This window comes from Cibotium barometz, chromosome 46 (genome assembly GCF_041138505.1).
Source record: "Cibotium barometz isolate CiBa-2024 chromosome 46, ASM4113850v1, whole genome shotgun sequence".
NCBI classification, from domain to species: Eukaryota; Viridiplantae; Streptophyta; class Polypodiopsida; order Cyatheales; family Cibotiaceae; genus Cibotium; species Cibotium barometz.
This window is the reverse complement of record NC_141091.1, coordinates 25294751-25310827: the sequence shown is the minus strand read 5'-3', so window position 1 is coordinate 25310827 and position 16077 is coordinate 25294751. Positions and strand designations below refer to the sequence as shown.

General features: G+C 38.3%; 1 protein-coding gene across 1 annotated transcript; it reads right to left on the bottom strand.

Moving 5' to 3' along the window:
• Positions 1-13708: 13708 nt before the first annotated feature.
• Positions 13709-15448, bottom strand: LOC147612050 (NAC domain-containing protein 92-like). Its single transcript, XM_086784249.1, has 3 exons — positions 15088-15448; positions 14688-15010; positions 13709-14331 (listed from the first exon to the last, which is right to left on the bottom strand). Exons 1-3 carry the CDS (start codon positions 15269-15271, stop codon positions 13768-13770), a joined length of 1071 nt encoding a protein of 356 aa, XP_086640375.1. The 5' UTR covers positions 15272-15448; the 3' UTR covers positions 13709-13767.
• Positions 15449-16077: the final 629 nt, after the last annotated feature.

Here is a 16077-nt window from a genome sequence, read left to right as displayed (position 1 = left end):
CACCTCCATCCATTTACATCTATCACATCACAATTACTCACATCCATCACATTCATTCTCATCACCATCCCATCACATTCATTCTATCCACATAACATCACATCACATCTTTCCACATCATATCTCATTCATTCTATCCACATAACATCACATCACATCTATCCACATCATATCTCATTCATACACATCTCATCTCATTCATCCACATCCATCCATACGACTACCCACATCTATTCATACATTTATATCTATCACTTCACATCCACATATATTCATGTCACATCACATCTTTTTACATCACATCACATTCTTTCACATACACATCCATATCCATTCTTTCACATACACATCCACATCCATTCTTTCACATACATCCATATCCATTCTTTCACATACATAAACCTTTTCATTCTTTTACATACATCCACATCCATTCTTTCACATACATATCCACATCCATTCTTTCACATACATCCACATCCATTCTTTCACATACATATCCACATCCATTCTTCACATACACATCCACATTCATTATTCACATACACATTCACATCCATTTTCATCACATACACATCCACATCCATTTTTCACATACACATCCACATCCACATCCATTCTTCACATACACATTCACATCCATTTTCATCGCATACACATCCACATCCATTCTTCACATTCACATCCACATCCACATCCACATCCATGATTCACATACACATTCACATCCATTTTCATCACATACATATCCACATCCATTCTTCACATACACATTCACATCCATTTTTAACCATACCGAGGTTGGTGAAGACGTGGGCAAGCTTTACCGCGTGATCCATCCTTGAACACTCCCCGCTAGTGATTGCAACCGAACTTCCCTTAGAAAAACATATACCAAATGCTCCCTCTAGCATTCTAGCGTAAGACACTCCTTTAAGAAAACAGGGTTTTTTTGCAAGTTTTTCGTTTGATTTTCTTTTGAATACAAGGAGTATTTCTTGAATCAGTGTCCCCAAAACTTCTTGATCGAAATTCTAAATTTCATACCAGAATTCCTTGAGTTCTATAACCTTGATCCACAGATAAATTTGAAGGGTCTCAAACTTAGTTTTAGATTTGGCGGAGTTTTGAGTGTATTATTCTAAACTGGTCACACCTTCTTTCCTCGATACTGATGAAAGAGTTTGGTCTTGGTCATAGTCTGATTCAAGGTTCGAGTTCGATTAGATTTTTCCTAAACTATCTTTCTCGAAAAGGTTTGATAATTCAGTTACTATTTTACTCAATTTCTTTCTTTGAATATTCACTTAACTGATTTTTAAATTAGTTACGAATTCCAATGAGGAATAGATTAATCATTTATTTGAATATTTTGATCTCGATAGACTTCCTGAATTCTCTTTTTACAATCTGTGTGAATATAAAATGATAGAAATTTTTCTCTTAGAATATTTAATTATTCATTTATCAAATACTCATAGAATTTAAGAGAATTCTAATTTTAATATAAGAATTCTTTATGCATCTATTTATGCATAAAAATCAGCTTCAATGGGAATAACACTTTTATTAAAAAAATCCTTTTATGCATCTATTTATGCATAAAATCAAATTTAATAGGAGTAACACTTTTAAAATAAAAAGAATTTCTTTATGCATCTATTTATGCATAAAAATCAATTTTTATAAGAATAACGCTTTTATAATAAAAAAATTCCTTTACGCATTTTTCTATGCATAAAAATCAAATTTAATAAGAATAACACTTTTGTAATAAAAAAATTTTCTTTATGCATCTTTTTATGCATAGAATCAAATTTAATAAGAATAACACTTTTGTAATAAAAAAATTTCCTTTATGCATCTTTCTATGCATAGAATCAAATTTAATAAGAATAACACTTTTGTAATAAAAAAATTTCCTTTATGCATCTTTTTATGCTTAATAATTAATATCAATGATATCCATGCATAGTCATAGGTGAATATGTACATGGAGTAATTAGAATATTTCTTTTAGATGCAAAAATAGTGGGAATTACTCTTTTAGAATAACATAAAAATAAAGAGTCATACAACCTGTGACGTACCCATATTCTGTTCTATGCTCTAACACAAAATTTCTAAAATCTTACTGAAAAAGGAAGAGATTTTTAATAAATCATATTCATTTAAAAATCCAAAGTAACAATAATCTTCGTCAATATAAAAATCTCAAAAATCAGAGAGATAATCACAAACAAAAGATCTAGCCAATAGGGCCTTTCTTCGATGCTGCCCGTCCCCCCAACCACCACTCTGGACGTCACGCGCGGCTATCCCTAGTATGCCTCTAGTATCTATTATTGATAATTTTTAGTTTTTCTAAAAATATTAAGACTTTTTAATACAATTAGGATAGAAGAACTATCCTTAATCTTAAATCCAAATTATGAAATTAAATCATAAATTTACCATAATTTTATTAACATAAAAGCATAAAAAGCCAGTTTCTTAACCTCTAGCTTAACAAGCTTAGAGATTGATTTTGAGTTAAGAATTTATCAATGAGAAGCATTCATTTGCTATAGAATTAGTCATAGGAATGACTATTCTTAAGAGAGAGAGAGAGAGAGATATACATAAAAAGCATTCTAATTAAGCATAAAGATTAACTTTTTTGTGATTAATCATTAGAATTCTTATAGAAAGCTTGATTTGCATTGAAAACAATTAATTTGAAACTTTTCAAGCTTGAGAGGGGTTGAGAAGTGAAATCTTTTGAGAATATTAATGAAAACCACGAAATTACTTCCTACTTCTAGATTTGGCTTGCTTCTTTATCTTAGAAGGAAGCCCCCAACCAATCAATTGGTTTAGTATGTTGAGAAGAAAGCTCCAAGGATTGTTAAAGAGAGAGAGAAGCTCCAATCTCTCCAAAAGTAGAGGATTTTTAAAGGATAATAGAAAATATCATTATTTTAATGTAATACTGGCATGGTATAGTTCACAGATTTTTTTTACAAAAGATTAAGGATCTATTTATAGGTGAGGGAGGCCATTAACTAAGTCCAACTAGGTTCTAGAAATTTTCAGGTTCAGTTTGACTCAATTTGGACAAGATTTGGACCAGTTTAGCTCCCTTTTTTATTTGGTTTGATCCAAGAGAGAGGAGAGATAAAAATATCATAATTTTTTAAAATTAAAAACTCATCCACATGTGTGAATTAGGTGCCTACCTCAAGAGTTCCCCTCTCCTTACCAAGGTGTCAAAAATGCATCATTATTCTAAAATATCTCATTTTTTTAGTAATATCTCATAGTTTTTAACTAATAAATCTTGTACTCAATCAACTCTTCATCTTATGTGAGCATTTACTCATTTTTGGGTATTTTCTTTTATTCTTTGGGTTTATCTCATCCCAACACTTGGATTAATCCAATTGGCCCATTGGAACCTTAATTGGACCATAATCCAAAAATTTCTAAAAATGTATGGCCATTGATACTCCACATGTTGCCATGTTGGTGAATCAGTTAAGATCCTCATGATGCCATCAGTTGAGCAATGAGTAGCATGCCATGTAATGAGTTTTGCAATCCCCTTACATTTAAACATGTGTTGGATGTGGAGAATGATAGGGAAGTGTCTCAAAACTTTGGGGAACTTTATCTCCTTGCAAATCATCCCTATAGCAGCTCTCCCCACATTGTAGACATTGTGTTGCATCTTTATTAACCCCTCTAACTAGCACGCAATCATTGGAACATGAGTGTATTTTTGTGTAATCCTCCATACCTAGCATCCATACCTAGCATAGAGAGAATTTTACGACACCCACCTCGTGAGTTTGGTAATAGATTTTGAGGGGGAAGAATCTTCTTGAGAAGCCTACAACATAACATAAGAACTCATATGTCAAAATATTAGCAGGAGAGTATATAGAACATGACCCATTTTCTATTTGAGAGAATAGAATGAGGCGGTCTTACCAAAGAAGACTGGTGACACTTGCATCTCTCCATCCATAAGTTGTGTGCAAGTTTAATAGCTCCAAGTTTTCTCGCAGTGTGGAGTACAAAAATCCCTCATAAAAAGGGGTGCTTGCGTCTCTATGCAAGGTTTACTCCTCTTGTGACATTGGAGCTTGCTCACTATCATCTATGAGATCCCGTCCAAAAAACTCATTAACCATGTTGTCCAATGATGAGATTCTCTTTCTCCTCATGTGACAGTGGTGGAGATACCTCATTCATTGGTTATGGAAGATGAGTCTCAGCCATGCTTTTCATATTAAGCAAGCTTAATGCATTACTTGACTATGCATTAAGCTTAGTGCATTAAAACTATGCATTAAGCTTAATGCATATACATTAAGCTTATACATAGGTTTATACATTAAGCTTAATGCATATACATTAAGCTTATACATAGGTTTAATGTAGAAGCTTTATTAACGCATTAAGCTTATGTATAAGCTTAATGCGTTTAGACTATGCATTAAGCTTAATGCTTGAAGCTTAATATAAAATCTTAAATCATTAAGCTTATACATAAGCTTAATGCATTGAGTCTATGCATAAGCTTAATGCAATAATCTTAAAGAATAGGCTTAATGCATTAAGCTTAAAGTAGCTTATGTATAAGCTTAATGCATTAAGACTGTGCATTAATCTTAGTGTTGTAAGATTAACGCATCAAGCTTACACATAAGCTTAATTTATTAAGCTTATGTATAAGCTTAATGCATTAAGATTAATTATTTAGGCTTAGTAAATAAGCTTAATGCATTAAGATTATGTATTAAGCTTAATGATTTACATAAGCTTAATACATATGCATTACGTTTATACATAGGCTTAATGCATAAGCTTTATTAATGCATTAAGACTATGCATAGGCTTAATACATAAGACTTATTAATTCATCAACCCTATGTATATGTTTAATGCATTAAGAGCTTATGTATAATCTTAATACATTAAGACTATGCATTAAGCTTAATGCTTTAAGATTAATACAAAATCTAAAAGCATTAAGCCTATGCATAGGCTTAATGCATTAAGCATAATGTATAAGCTTAATGCATTAAGCTTAATGTATAGGCTTAATGTTCACCCAACATAATAAATGCTAAGTTTACTAAATCTCTTCTCTTGTGCCTAGGTTAAGAGAATTCATTCTTGGCAACTTGAAGCTCCCTTATCTTCCGATTTGCATGTATACGATTTGCATATGATGGATGCATGTTAAATAGGATTGGTGGTAGGTTTTATGCTTGTAATAGCTTTCTCCTCTTCTCCCACCTTTTGTGAGAGAGAGCAATCATGAAGACCATCTCCATTTTCCTCCATCTAGGCAAAGAGAGCTCTCCCTTCACTATATCAACAAGGAAGATTCCGATGTGGCAACAGAGGAAGGATGTGATGGACGAGCTAGCACGCCCACATTGGGAAGTTACAATTGTGGTTCTAAGGTAAGATGCAATGACACATGCTTCAACAAGGTCAAGGTAAGCCTTGACTTACACAAGAAGGTGCATGGCACTTGAGAACATTGGTAGTGGCAATGCTAGTCCTAGTGGCCCATATCAATAGAGTCTTATTGAGGGCAAGTCCTTGGCTATTGACAAGACCATACATGTTGATAGGGAGATATGTGTTCACATCAATTTCACTACAACACCTTGGGGACATAGCAACGTTTATTTTGTGAGGGATTCCGCTCGCTGCTCTATAGCAGTGAAATAGTGCTTCCCAGCAAAATTCCACTACTTAGCAGTGCTTACAGCACAGAATTTTTACTGTTCCCCAGTGTTCATTAGCAAAATTTCACTACACTGAACAATGCCTATTATAGCCAAATTTTGCTTCTATATTGTGATTTCGCTGTTGTGCAACAAAAATAGCAACGAAATTACGTTGCTATTTTCATTGCATGAAATTCCAGAGTTGTTGGATATTGAATTTAAAAAATACATCACATATACACAGAAAATGATTTATAGTTTTTAAAAAACATCCACTAGAACCCTTGGAGCCATGTTTTAAGCAAAAGAAAAAAAAAACGTAGTTGAAAACTTTTGAGAAACGAAACAATGTTAAGATCATGAATCTATCCCATCTTCTAATAAATCCATATGTGTTGCTTATTCAATGTCTATATCTAATGGAATCTCAATAAAAAGATGGGGTTCCATATCAATATCAATATCACTATCATGATCCAATGAAGCATTGCCATGATTGATAGGTGACTCATCATCTTCTTCGAATTGATGTTCCTTGTGCTCTTGATCGGCCCCCTTTGGCCCCCTTCAAAATGTTTTCTTGTACTCTTGATCGGCCCCCTTCGCCCCCCTTCAAAATGTTTTCTTCATCATCTTCTTCCAATGAGCCGATTTGAGGTAGCACTTGCACCTCATCCTCTAGAGATTAGGCCTCCACATCTTAATCTTGAAAGATATGTTTTGAACAAGGAAAAACTTGTATAACATACCACCACTTTGGATCAATTCGATCGGCATGAAACACAACCTAATATCACAAAGAAAAAGGGTTACACTTTTATTACACTACATCAAGATTTAATTTGGGATTGGTTGGGTTACTAACTTGTTGACAGTGTTGAGGTAGTACGAAAGTATCTTTCTCATCATTCCAAAACTTGGTGGAATCAATTTGAAAGAACCCATTTGAATGTTTCTTCATGGTTTCTTAAGCTTCTATACATATCACCTTAAACAATTTGATATCAAAGATGAATAGACTAAATGCTCTAAATCCAACCTCAAGAATATCTTGAATAGTTCCATAATACTCAAGCTTGTCCTATATGACATTGGTATCATGTCTACTATCTCAACTTTCTTGCTCAAAAGTTGCCATCACCCCACAATCAAATGTTTTTCTTTTAGAATCCACATGCTCCATATGAAAGTGTCTTTCCTCTGACCATATTACATTATATAGTTTGTACTAACATTAAACAAAAGCATGACTTTTAGTATAGTGTATTAAATATGTATATACATGAGACAGAGATAAATAATGTACTTACTTGAGGGTAGCATCCTCTAGCATAATCATGCTCTTCTCTTGTGACTATCTCTCCATTTTGTGATGCCATCGATATTGCCATACAAAGCCATTCTATATTGATCACATTTGGTAGAGGTTCCAAGCTAGGCGAGAATGGCAGGCGTCTATTTGCTCTTCTCTCATCCTTTCATCTATTGATTGCATCCTTGTATCTCCCAATCCACTTCTCCATGATGGGACTATTTAGAATGCAGAATGTATTCACCTTGTGGCATAATGCTTCATCCAGTCTTCGTTGCCTTCCTTTTCGCTGAGATGTTTTGAGATATACACCAGAGATTCTTGCATCAACCATCTCTCTGCCGCCATGCTTTCTTTTGGCCTTGCTCTTTGTCTCACAAAGTCCTTTAAGGTTTTCGTGAACCTTTCAAGGAAAAACATCCATCGAACATGAACAACACCACACAACACCACTTCGTCAACCAAATGCAGCACAAGATACAATTGGATAGTGAGAATTGTTCTAGGAAAGTTATCCTCGATCATACACACTACCTCAATAGTATTGAGACAAGCCATCTCAACAGATGTAGGATCCATCTCCTTTAAGGATATGTACCTACATACATAGCAATCATGTGTACTATTTACTAATATGTAACTTGTGAGCACATGAAAATACCAAATAAGCAATATAACTTAGTTAGTGAATTGAAGAGAAGATTCATACCTCATCAAGCTTCCCATTTTGTAAATAGCCTCTCTCACCTTCTTGTCTTCACAACCAACTATAGAAATTGGAATATTAAACTATGCATACAAAAAAATGGAAGTTATTATATGAGCCTACAAATTATGTACCACATTGAGAGAATGAATCAGGCAATATTTATATACCTGTAATATCTTGTGCTAATCATGTGTCTTGAGGCCATATAATTATTTCTCTCCTTTTTTTTTTGGTCTTTGTGAAGGCACCCTTCAATGAATGCATTACTCCCATTGGTGTACAAAAAGTGGCAATCTTTATTAACCCTTCTAAATAGCATACAATCATTGGGACATGTGTGTATTTTTGTGTAATCCATACCTAGCATAGAGAGAATTTTACGACACCTATCTCGTGAGTTTAGTAATACGTTTTGAGGGGGAATAATCTTCTTGAGAAGCCTACAACAAAACATAAGAAATTATATGTCAAAATATTAGCAAGAAGAGTATATAGAACATGAAACATTTTCTATTTGTGAGAGAATAGAATGAGGTGATCTTACTGAAGAAGACTGGTGACACTTGCATCACTCCATCCATAAGTTGTTTGAAAGTTTAATAGCTCCAAGTTTGCTCGTAGTGTGTAGTATGAACATCCCTCATACAAAGGGGTGGTTACCTCTCTATGCAAGGTTTCTTCCTCTTGTGACATTGGAGCTTGCTCACTATCATCTAGTCATTCACCATGCCTTCCATGATGAGATTATCTTCCTCCTCATGTGGAAATGGTGGAGGCACCTCATTCATTGGTTGGGGAAGATGAGTCTCATCTATGCTTTCCATATGAAGCCTTGCCACCTTCCAGAATCTACTCGATGTCACCAAATGGTGTGGCATGCTACCTAGCACTCTCCTATAGTTCTCCTCCATGTCATCATCCGAACTTGGTCATGCCAATGCCTCATGAAGGCCATATGTCTAGACATGCTCAATTGTTATACGACGTTGTCGTATATATTGGTCCTTGCATCGATCACACACACAACGAATTGTCTCTCAACCATGCCTCGGAATCAACTTTCGGTTCTTGATGATCACTGTCAAACATCTTTAACCTTGCCAAAACTGATTTAGGGTTCATAAACACACAACACTATCCAGAACTTTAAATAGAAAATTGCCCATGTCTTCGCTATTGCACAATGACTACAATATCATTTGTTCTTGGCCAAGCAGCAAAAATCCGCTGCTCACTAGCGAAAATCCGTTGCTTAATCACTAGCGAAAATTTTGTTACTAAGAAGAGCAACGATCTGGGAACTAAAAATCCCGTCTAAAATGCCGCCGATGAGTGTCAAGACCTACTTCCCCTATCCTGCACATGCAGAGGCTATGCTTGCAGTGCGTCTATTCCTCCCACCACACCTCAACCATCAAGGCTATTCCATCAATCACCTCTTTCTCTCTAAGGTAAGCCCTCCTTCTTGCTTTCTTCCAAGATTTAATGGAAGGCTTCATTCTAATCCTTTATTCCAAGCTTTCATGGAAAGCTTATTCATAGCTCAATGTGAGCTTTTCTTCCCCTTTCTCTCTCTTTCCTTCCCCTTTCTCCCTTCCCCTCTCTTTCCTCTCCCTTCCTCTAGCCCTAGCCTAATGCTTAGAGCTCTCATAGAGAGCTTTTTATGGAGATCTCTCCTCCATCAAAGCTATCTATTAAGCATTCTATGCATTAGGTTTGGATTTAGGCTTAACAAAAACTAATTTTTTGATTCACTTATGCATTAGGAGTAGGTTTTAGGATACTCACCTCTTGTTTATGCATACGCTATGCATAGGGTATGCACAGGCGATGCATAAGCTATATAGCGGGTATGCATAGGTTATGCATAAGGGTATGCATAGGCTATGCATAGGGTATGCATAGGCTATGTACAAGCTATGCATAAGGGTATACATAAGCTATGCATAAGGGTATGCATAGGCTATGCATAAGCTATACATAGGGTATGCATTGGCTTATGCATAGAGATATGGGGTATTGTTATATGCCATCTAGAATGTTGCTTATGTCAAGTTAGGAGTGGTTATTCCTGAGTAGGTGGTTATAGTAGAGGTGGAGCCCTCAATCTTCTAACTATCCTTCTCTTGTAAAAGAGGAGTTGCCTTTGGGGCTTCAATAGTGGGGAGCATGTCAAATGTCCTCATCAGAAGCTATCATCCGAAAGTGACACTATCCACCCTGTTGAAATATGCAAGTGAATGGGTGTGTGTGGGTACAAGCCCTTAGCTAGAGATTGTAAAAGGGAGTCAATAATTAAGTGGGTAGCAGTGAAAAGGAATCTACTAGATGAGAGAATCAAGGGTAGCATGAGTGAATATAGGGGTGTGGAAAGATTCTAGGAAAAGGTGCCCCCACATGTAGGGGAGGTGGCACAAATCAAGGAAAAATCAGTGGGAGTGGGTGCTTGGGCACCTTGTGGATGTAAAAGCTATAAATTGAGGCATTGGCCTAATGAGAATTTGCTGGTTTTTGAGTATCCATGCCTACATTATACTATTAGATTAATTGTGCACTAATCTTACTTTAATCACTTTCTAATTACTTTTGCTAATCATGTTGATTCTTGCATTTGATCCACCATAGCTCATCACATTGTTGCAAATTCAACTTGGTATCAGAGCTTAAGATCCATGCCCATCCGTGCTTTAGCCTATCATTAATGTGTTAATCCATCATTTAGTGATTTAATCACCATTGCCCTTCATTTCACCATAGCCTACCTGTGCACCCCTCTGAAGAAGCAGTCAATGTTCCCTATTCACTGAGTCATTGCCCAAATCCTTTAAGGGGCATTTTACTCAGCTCAAGGCGACCATCTGACGCAACCCTCAGGTGTAAATACGCTCACAGCCTGCCGGGAAGAAGCTTTCCCCATATTATGCTGTTTTCAGATATCGTACAGTCATATCTACAAGTGTCGCCCCATCAATCGGTAGCATTACCTATAGAATAGTTGTGCTATCACCATTTCTAATGAGATCTCAGAGGATTTGCGTTAACTCAACTCCAATCGTCTAGTGTGATCTTTTTTCTCAGACAGGGTTCTCAAGCCTCCATAGCCAAAAACTCCAATTCTTTTAAACAAGAGTGGTTTACCACTCAATCCATCCATTTTTTTAGCTAATTATGGTTTGTTTTACATGCTAAGATCTTTTTTTAGGACCTCATGAGCTAGCATCATTTCCAAAGGTTCATCTTTTTAGCATTAATGCTCACCCTTCTTCATTATGCTTCAAACTTCCTTGGCTTCTGGTGTATTCATGCTTTGTAAACTTGTTGTAATCATCATTAAACACCAAATTGGAGTTGTAAAAGGGTAGACACTACCCTTGAATCTTGAATTGGATCAAGAAGTAAGACCCCCTTCACATCATGAGCATTGCACAAGAAGTAGCTAAATTCAACAGGGAGCAATTCCATACATGCCAAACAAAAACCATGTATTTTCTCATGAGGAAGAATCTATGGGGGCTAGTTGAGGGAAGAGATGAATGTCTAGAGGAGAATGGGGAGAATAAGTGGAAGAGCAGAAATGAGAAAGCATTAGGACTCATTGCACTAAAGCATTAGGACTCATTGCACTTAGCTAAAGATGCATGGGATGAACCTAACAAATTATTTGACACTCAAGCAAAGAATTCAAAGATAAATCTACTAATGCAATTCTACAAACTTGACATGAAGGAAAGTGAACCTCTAATCACACACTTGAATAAATACAAAAGCATCAAGAAACAACTTGCAACCATTGGGAAGAAAGTAGAAGATGACGAGGCATTAGTAGTGCTTCTAAAGAGTGTGGACAAGGGAGAGTATGAGAACATTGTGGCAACCTTAAAGAATGTACCAGATTTGAAGTTGCATGAGATAGAAGGAGCTCTACTAGAGTAAAAGAACAAGGTCAAAGAGAAGAAAGGATTGGATCCAACAATACCACGCCTATGATAAGCATGGGGCCGAGTGGCGCGGAGTGGTGCAGGCCCATCATGATATGGTTGTGATGAGCCCACACCACCTTCCTCGACTAGACCCACCCCCGCTCCCTCACGCCCGTCTTCACCACAGCGAGGATGACGTACTAGAGAGTCTGAGGGGGGTAGTAGACATGCTGGGGGGGGGCAAGCTTCTTTTACTTTGGCAAAAGTAGCACTAGGTCTCCCGATGTGTCTCCCCAGCAGGGAGGCTCTTCATCTACACATTATGAGCCAGCCCCCAGGAGACCCATTCCATTATTCGATCCACGTACCCTACCATACAATGTGGATGTTGATGGTGCCCTCGTGATGGATGCATGAGGAGAAGTCATGAACCGCATGCATGTACTTGCAAATCTAGAGTTTTGAAACTCCTTCAAAAAGTGGAAAGCACAAGATGAAATTTCAAAGCAATATGTCATTGATGTGCTTAAGTCGGAGTTCCTTGTTCCATATGCAGGTCTTTGCTTCTCCAAGGAGTGGATAAAGAGATGAATCAAGCTTTTGATCTCTAATAGGAGAGAAAATATCAAGAGAGCAGTAAAGAATAATTTGGAGAAGCTCAGCATTTGTACAGCTGAGGAGTGGAGGCACACACATAGCTTTGTGAGAAAGCACCCACATGCTTTTCAACAACAAAGTGCTTCCGACTACGAAAGCGAGGGGCTTCACACTTCGAGTCAGGAGGAAAGTCCTCCTTCATTGCTCATTTGTTTTTAGCAATCATTTCTTCTCCTCTTTCATTTTGTTTTGTCCCCTATATTGTTTTCTTTAACTAATTGTATATTTTCTTAATTGTTTTTTGTAGAGGGAGGTTGTTGGGCATGACCCAACAAAGGAGAAGTACGATTATGGGTACAGATCTCCCTGTCTGTCCGTAATTGTGGGGGTGGATGCGTACGTGAGGCATACACTTGGATGAGTCCATTTTGGGGACTCAAGCAGATGAGGTAAGTGAACCTGAACCCTTCTCTTTTCTACATCATCTATTTGTATTTTATTGCCCAAGTTGCTTATCTTGGGCTTGATGGCATATATGTAGGATGAAGGGGAAGAGGAAGAGGAGGATCTTGACTATCAGAATGAAGCTATAGGAAGTGAAGAGGATGATGAAGACAAGAATGATAATCACTCAGAATCCGATGAGGATTCCAATTAGCCACCTCGGAGTCTTTATTGTAGACATTTTTTGTATATATCGACCCTTTGTGAAATTAAATAAATTTTGGGCTCAATTGCATTCTTGAATAGTTCAAGTGTTTCTTATGTTTGTGTTTATGTCATAAAACTGAAACTGGCTCTATTTAATTTTTAAAGAAAGAGTTGGGGTAAATTGGGAAGTCCTATGCAGACTCCCCAGTCTGCCCCTGCTCCTTTTTTACTGCACTGTGCTTTTGCTATTGAGCAGCGAAATATCGCTACTCAGTAGCGATATTTTACTTCTATTTTCGCTACTGAGCAACGAACTTGTTGCAGCAAAAATAGCAGCATTTCTAGCAGCAAAAGTAGCCCGACATCTGCCTACCCTTCTAGTTATAAAAACGTTGCTATTTTCGCTGCTACACCCTCATTCTGTTGTAGTGTTTCATTGTCTAGTTAGAGAGATGAGAGGGACTGTGGGCAACATTAGATGCGGAAGCCAAGAGGGCTCTTGAGGCAGTGCAGACAGCAAATAGTCCTGTAAGCTATCGAGCGCACCCATAGTGGTGGATTCTCCACATTAAGAGAGTAACATTGCCCACAATAAGTGATATAGGTTTCTTGATAGTGAGGTTACTTTAAAGGGGATGGATCTTGATTGGTTATGATCGTGATTTGATCATTGAAGTGTATGATATCTCTCTCTCTCTCCCACACACACATTCCTCTCCACATAGACACACACAAAACACACACACACATGGACCTACATACTGCACATAAATATTCTCACACACACACATACGCACAAATTGTGTTCAATGCATATAAAAGTTTTGAGAGGCATCATGGGTGGCATCATCATGTGTATGCTCCAAATAGACAATCGCCCGAGAGGCAGCTAGCAGCTGCAACTATGTCGTTGAGGCGGAAGTTTTTGTGTTGCTCCAACCGCTGATATATTTGCGCCGGCAGGGACGGTTCCGTAAGGCTGGGCGCTCCGTCGCTGCGAAGGAAGGGTGCCAGGCCAATTGTCGAATCAGAATACTGGCAGGAAGAGGCGTGTACGCTACCCCCACGTCCTGAGCTGAGCGGAAAGGTGTGATCAAAAGAACAAGTGGTGTGATGTGAGAAGTAATCAGCCGTCAACGTGGCGTTAGCTGGAGTGTCGCCTAAGTTGAAGAGCACGGCGGTGGGAGCTGCGCCCATAGGGTTGGCGAGGTAGAGATGCGGTTCTGTGGAGTGGCCGTAAAGATGAGACTGACCGGGAGTTGGGGCTGCCGTGAAGGAGTCTGTGAGAGGTGGGAGATAGACAGAGCGGCTGCAGTCATTAACGTCGTGGAAGGCACCGCTGTGCTCGAGTTCCGGCAGAGACAACTTCTTTCCACCTACGCTTTTGTGAAAGACTCTGCAAACAACCCATTCCTGTGCAACAGAAAGAAAATACTGAATGTCTCCCATACGTCTCTCTCTCTCACTCTCTCTTCCACAGAAACACACACCCATCTACACACTGTCTGTCTTCTCTTTGTCTCTCACACGCACACACTCATCTCTCTCTCTCTCTCTCTCTCACACACACACACACACACACGTCTCGACTCTCTCTCTCTCTCTCTCTCTCACACACACACACACTCTCTCTCTCATACACACACGTCTCTCTCTCTCTCTCTCAAAAACCCCCCCTCCTCTCATACTCTCCCTCTTTCTTTTCTCACTCAGTCACTCACACACACACATTTACATTGTATTACACACACACACACACACACACCGACCTTTCGTCCCTTCAGTTTTGTCAACCTCGCGCTGCTTATACCTTCCGGTACAGCTCGACCATCGCCCTCCATCCTGTACTCGTGCATTACCCAGTTTGTCCTCAAGCCCTTGGGCGCTCTCCCCTTATAAAAAACCAGAGTTTTCTTCAAGCCCACCAGCTGCTTTGGGCGGGCAGAGCTCATCATCATGAAGACCTCCTTGTGTTTCCCTGTGGCCTTCCAGTATCCGGCCTTCGTTGCTCGGTTGGTGCGCAATCCGGAGGGGTACTTCCGATCCTTTAGAGTGTAGAAATACCATTCCTTCTCGCCCATCTGAGCCTTACCTGTTGACATAATATTTCGATTAATTGAAGCTTTATGTAGAGGCAATAATGTACAGATCTATTAATTATTGACGTACCGGGAAGCTCCCATGGCTCGAATCTGGTAAGGTCCACCACCTCTGTGATCGCTCGATCCCGAACTCTCCCATCCTTAACCTTCCTTGCAAGATAAAACGTAATAAGCTCCTCGTCGGTTGGATGAAATCGAAATCCAGGGGGTAGCCAAGGCTCTGTATCAGCACAATAATTAATAGCTTCCATACAGATTCGATTGATGATTGTTAATCTAAGCTTATATTATTCCGACTTAGATAAGGCTTCCACTAACTAGCAAAGATTATCAATTGTGAGTGCAAGGGAGGGAGATGCTTATAATATACAAAAAGATTAAAGACTATTAGGGAAGAGGAGCGCAATTATTAACAAACATAACAACATGGTAAAGGCTACGAAGCGCTGATTAAGGAGTGGCAAGAGTCTAAGTCGGGCAATTTTTTCTCTCTCAAAAGGATAGCGCATTTTTGGATTGTACAACTTTTTCTACCAATCACACATAAAGATTCGCCACCTACCCACCAGCAGTTCACCAAGGACAGCATTTTTCAAACCGTCCACGCGCGTCCAAGCTGGCATAGTTAGTAGCTTAGACCTTGATTTTTCAACATTTGACTAATGAACCAATAAGGACTTATGGGATCCACACTTCCGGGATCACTTCAAGAAAGCAAAAGGTTTCTGTGTTGGCCTATTATAAAATCCTTGAGCTCATCAAAGAAGAATCATTGATGACGCTAAAGTCACTTCCACATTGATAGGCCATGGCTACCTATAAGCTAGTACATCTTGTCCAACCTTTGACAAAAGCCACTAAAACATCCCACCTATGCAAAAGCAAGAAGTTATTGTGTTTACACCAATGAGAGGAATACCTAGGATTGTTGAAAGTGATCGGAGATTAAACTATTGAAACAAGGATAACTTATAGTTGACGTAGAGGCCAAAAACCAATGGTTAAACCTTGCCATTTCCTTTTGCGTTGTGTGTTGTGGATGGCCATATGAGAGAGA

What these genes read in the sequence shown, in the direction of transcription:
- LOC147612050 (XM_086784249.1), bottom strand. Translation starts at nt 15,271, where the DNA reads ATGGAAGCTATTAATTATTGTGCTGATACAGAGCCTTGGCTACCCCCT. An exon ending in CGAGCCATGGGAGCTTCCCG is followed by an intron (nt 15,011 to 15,087) that starts GTACGTCAATAA and finishes TTATGTCAACAG; the next exon opens with GTAAGGCTCAGATGGGCGAG. An exon ending in CAAAACTGAAGGGACGAAAG is followed by an intron (nt 14,332 to 14,687) that starts GTCGGTGTGTGT and finishes TCTGTTGCACAG; the next exon opens with GAATGGGTTGTTTGCAGAGT.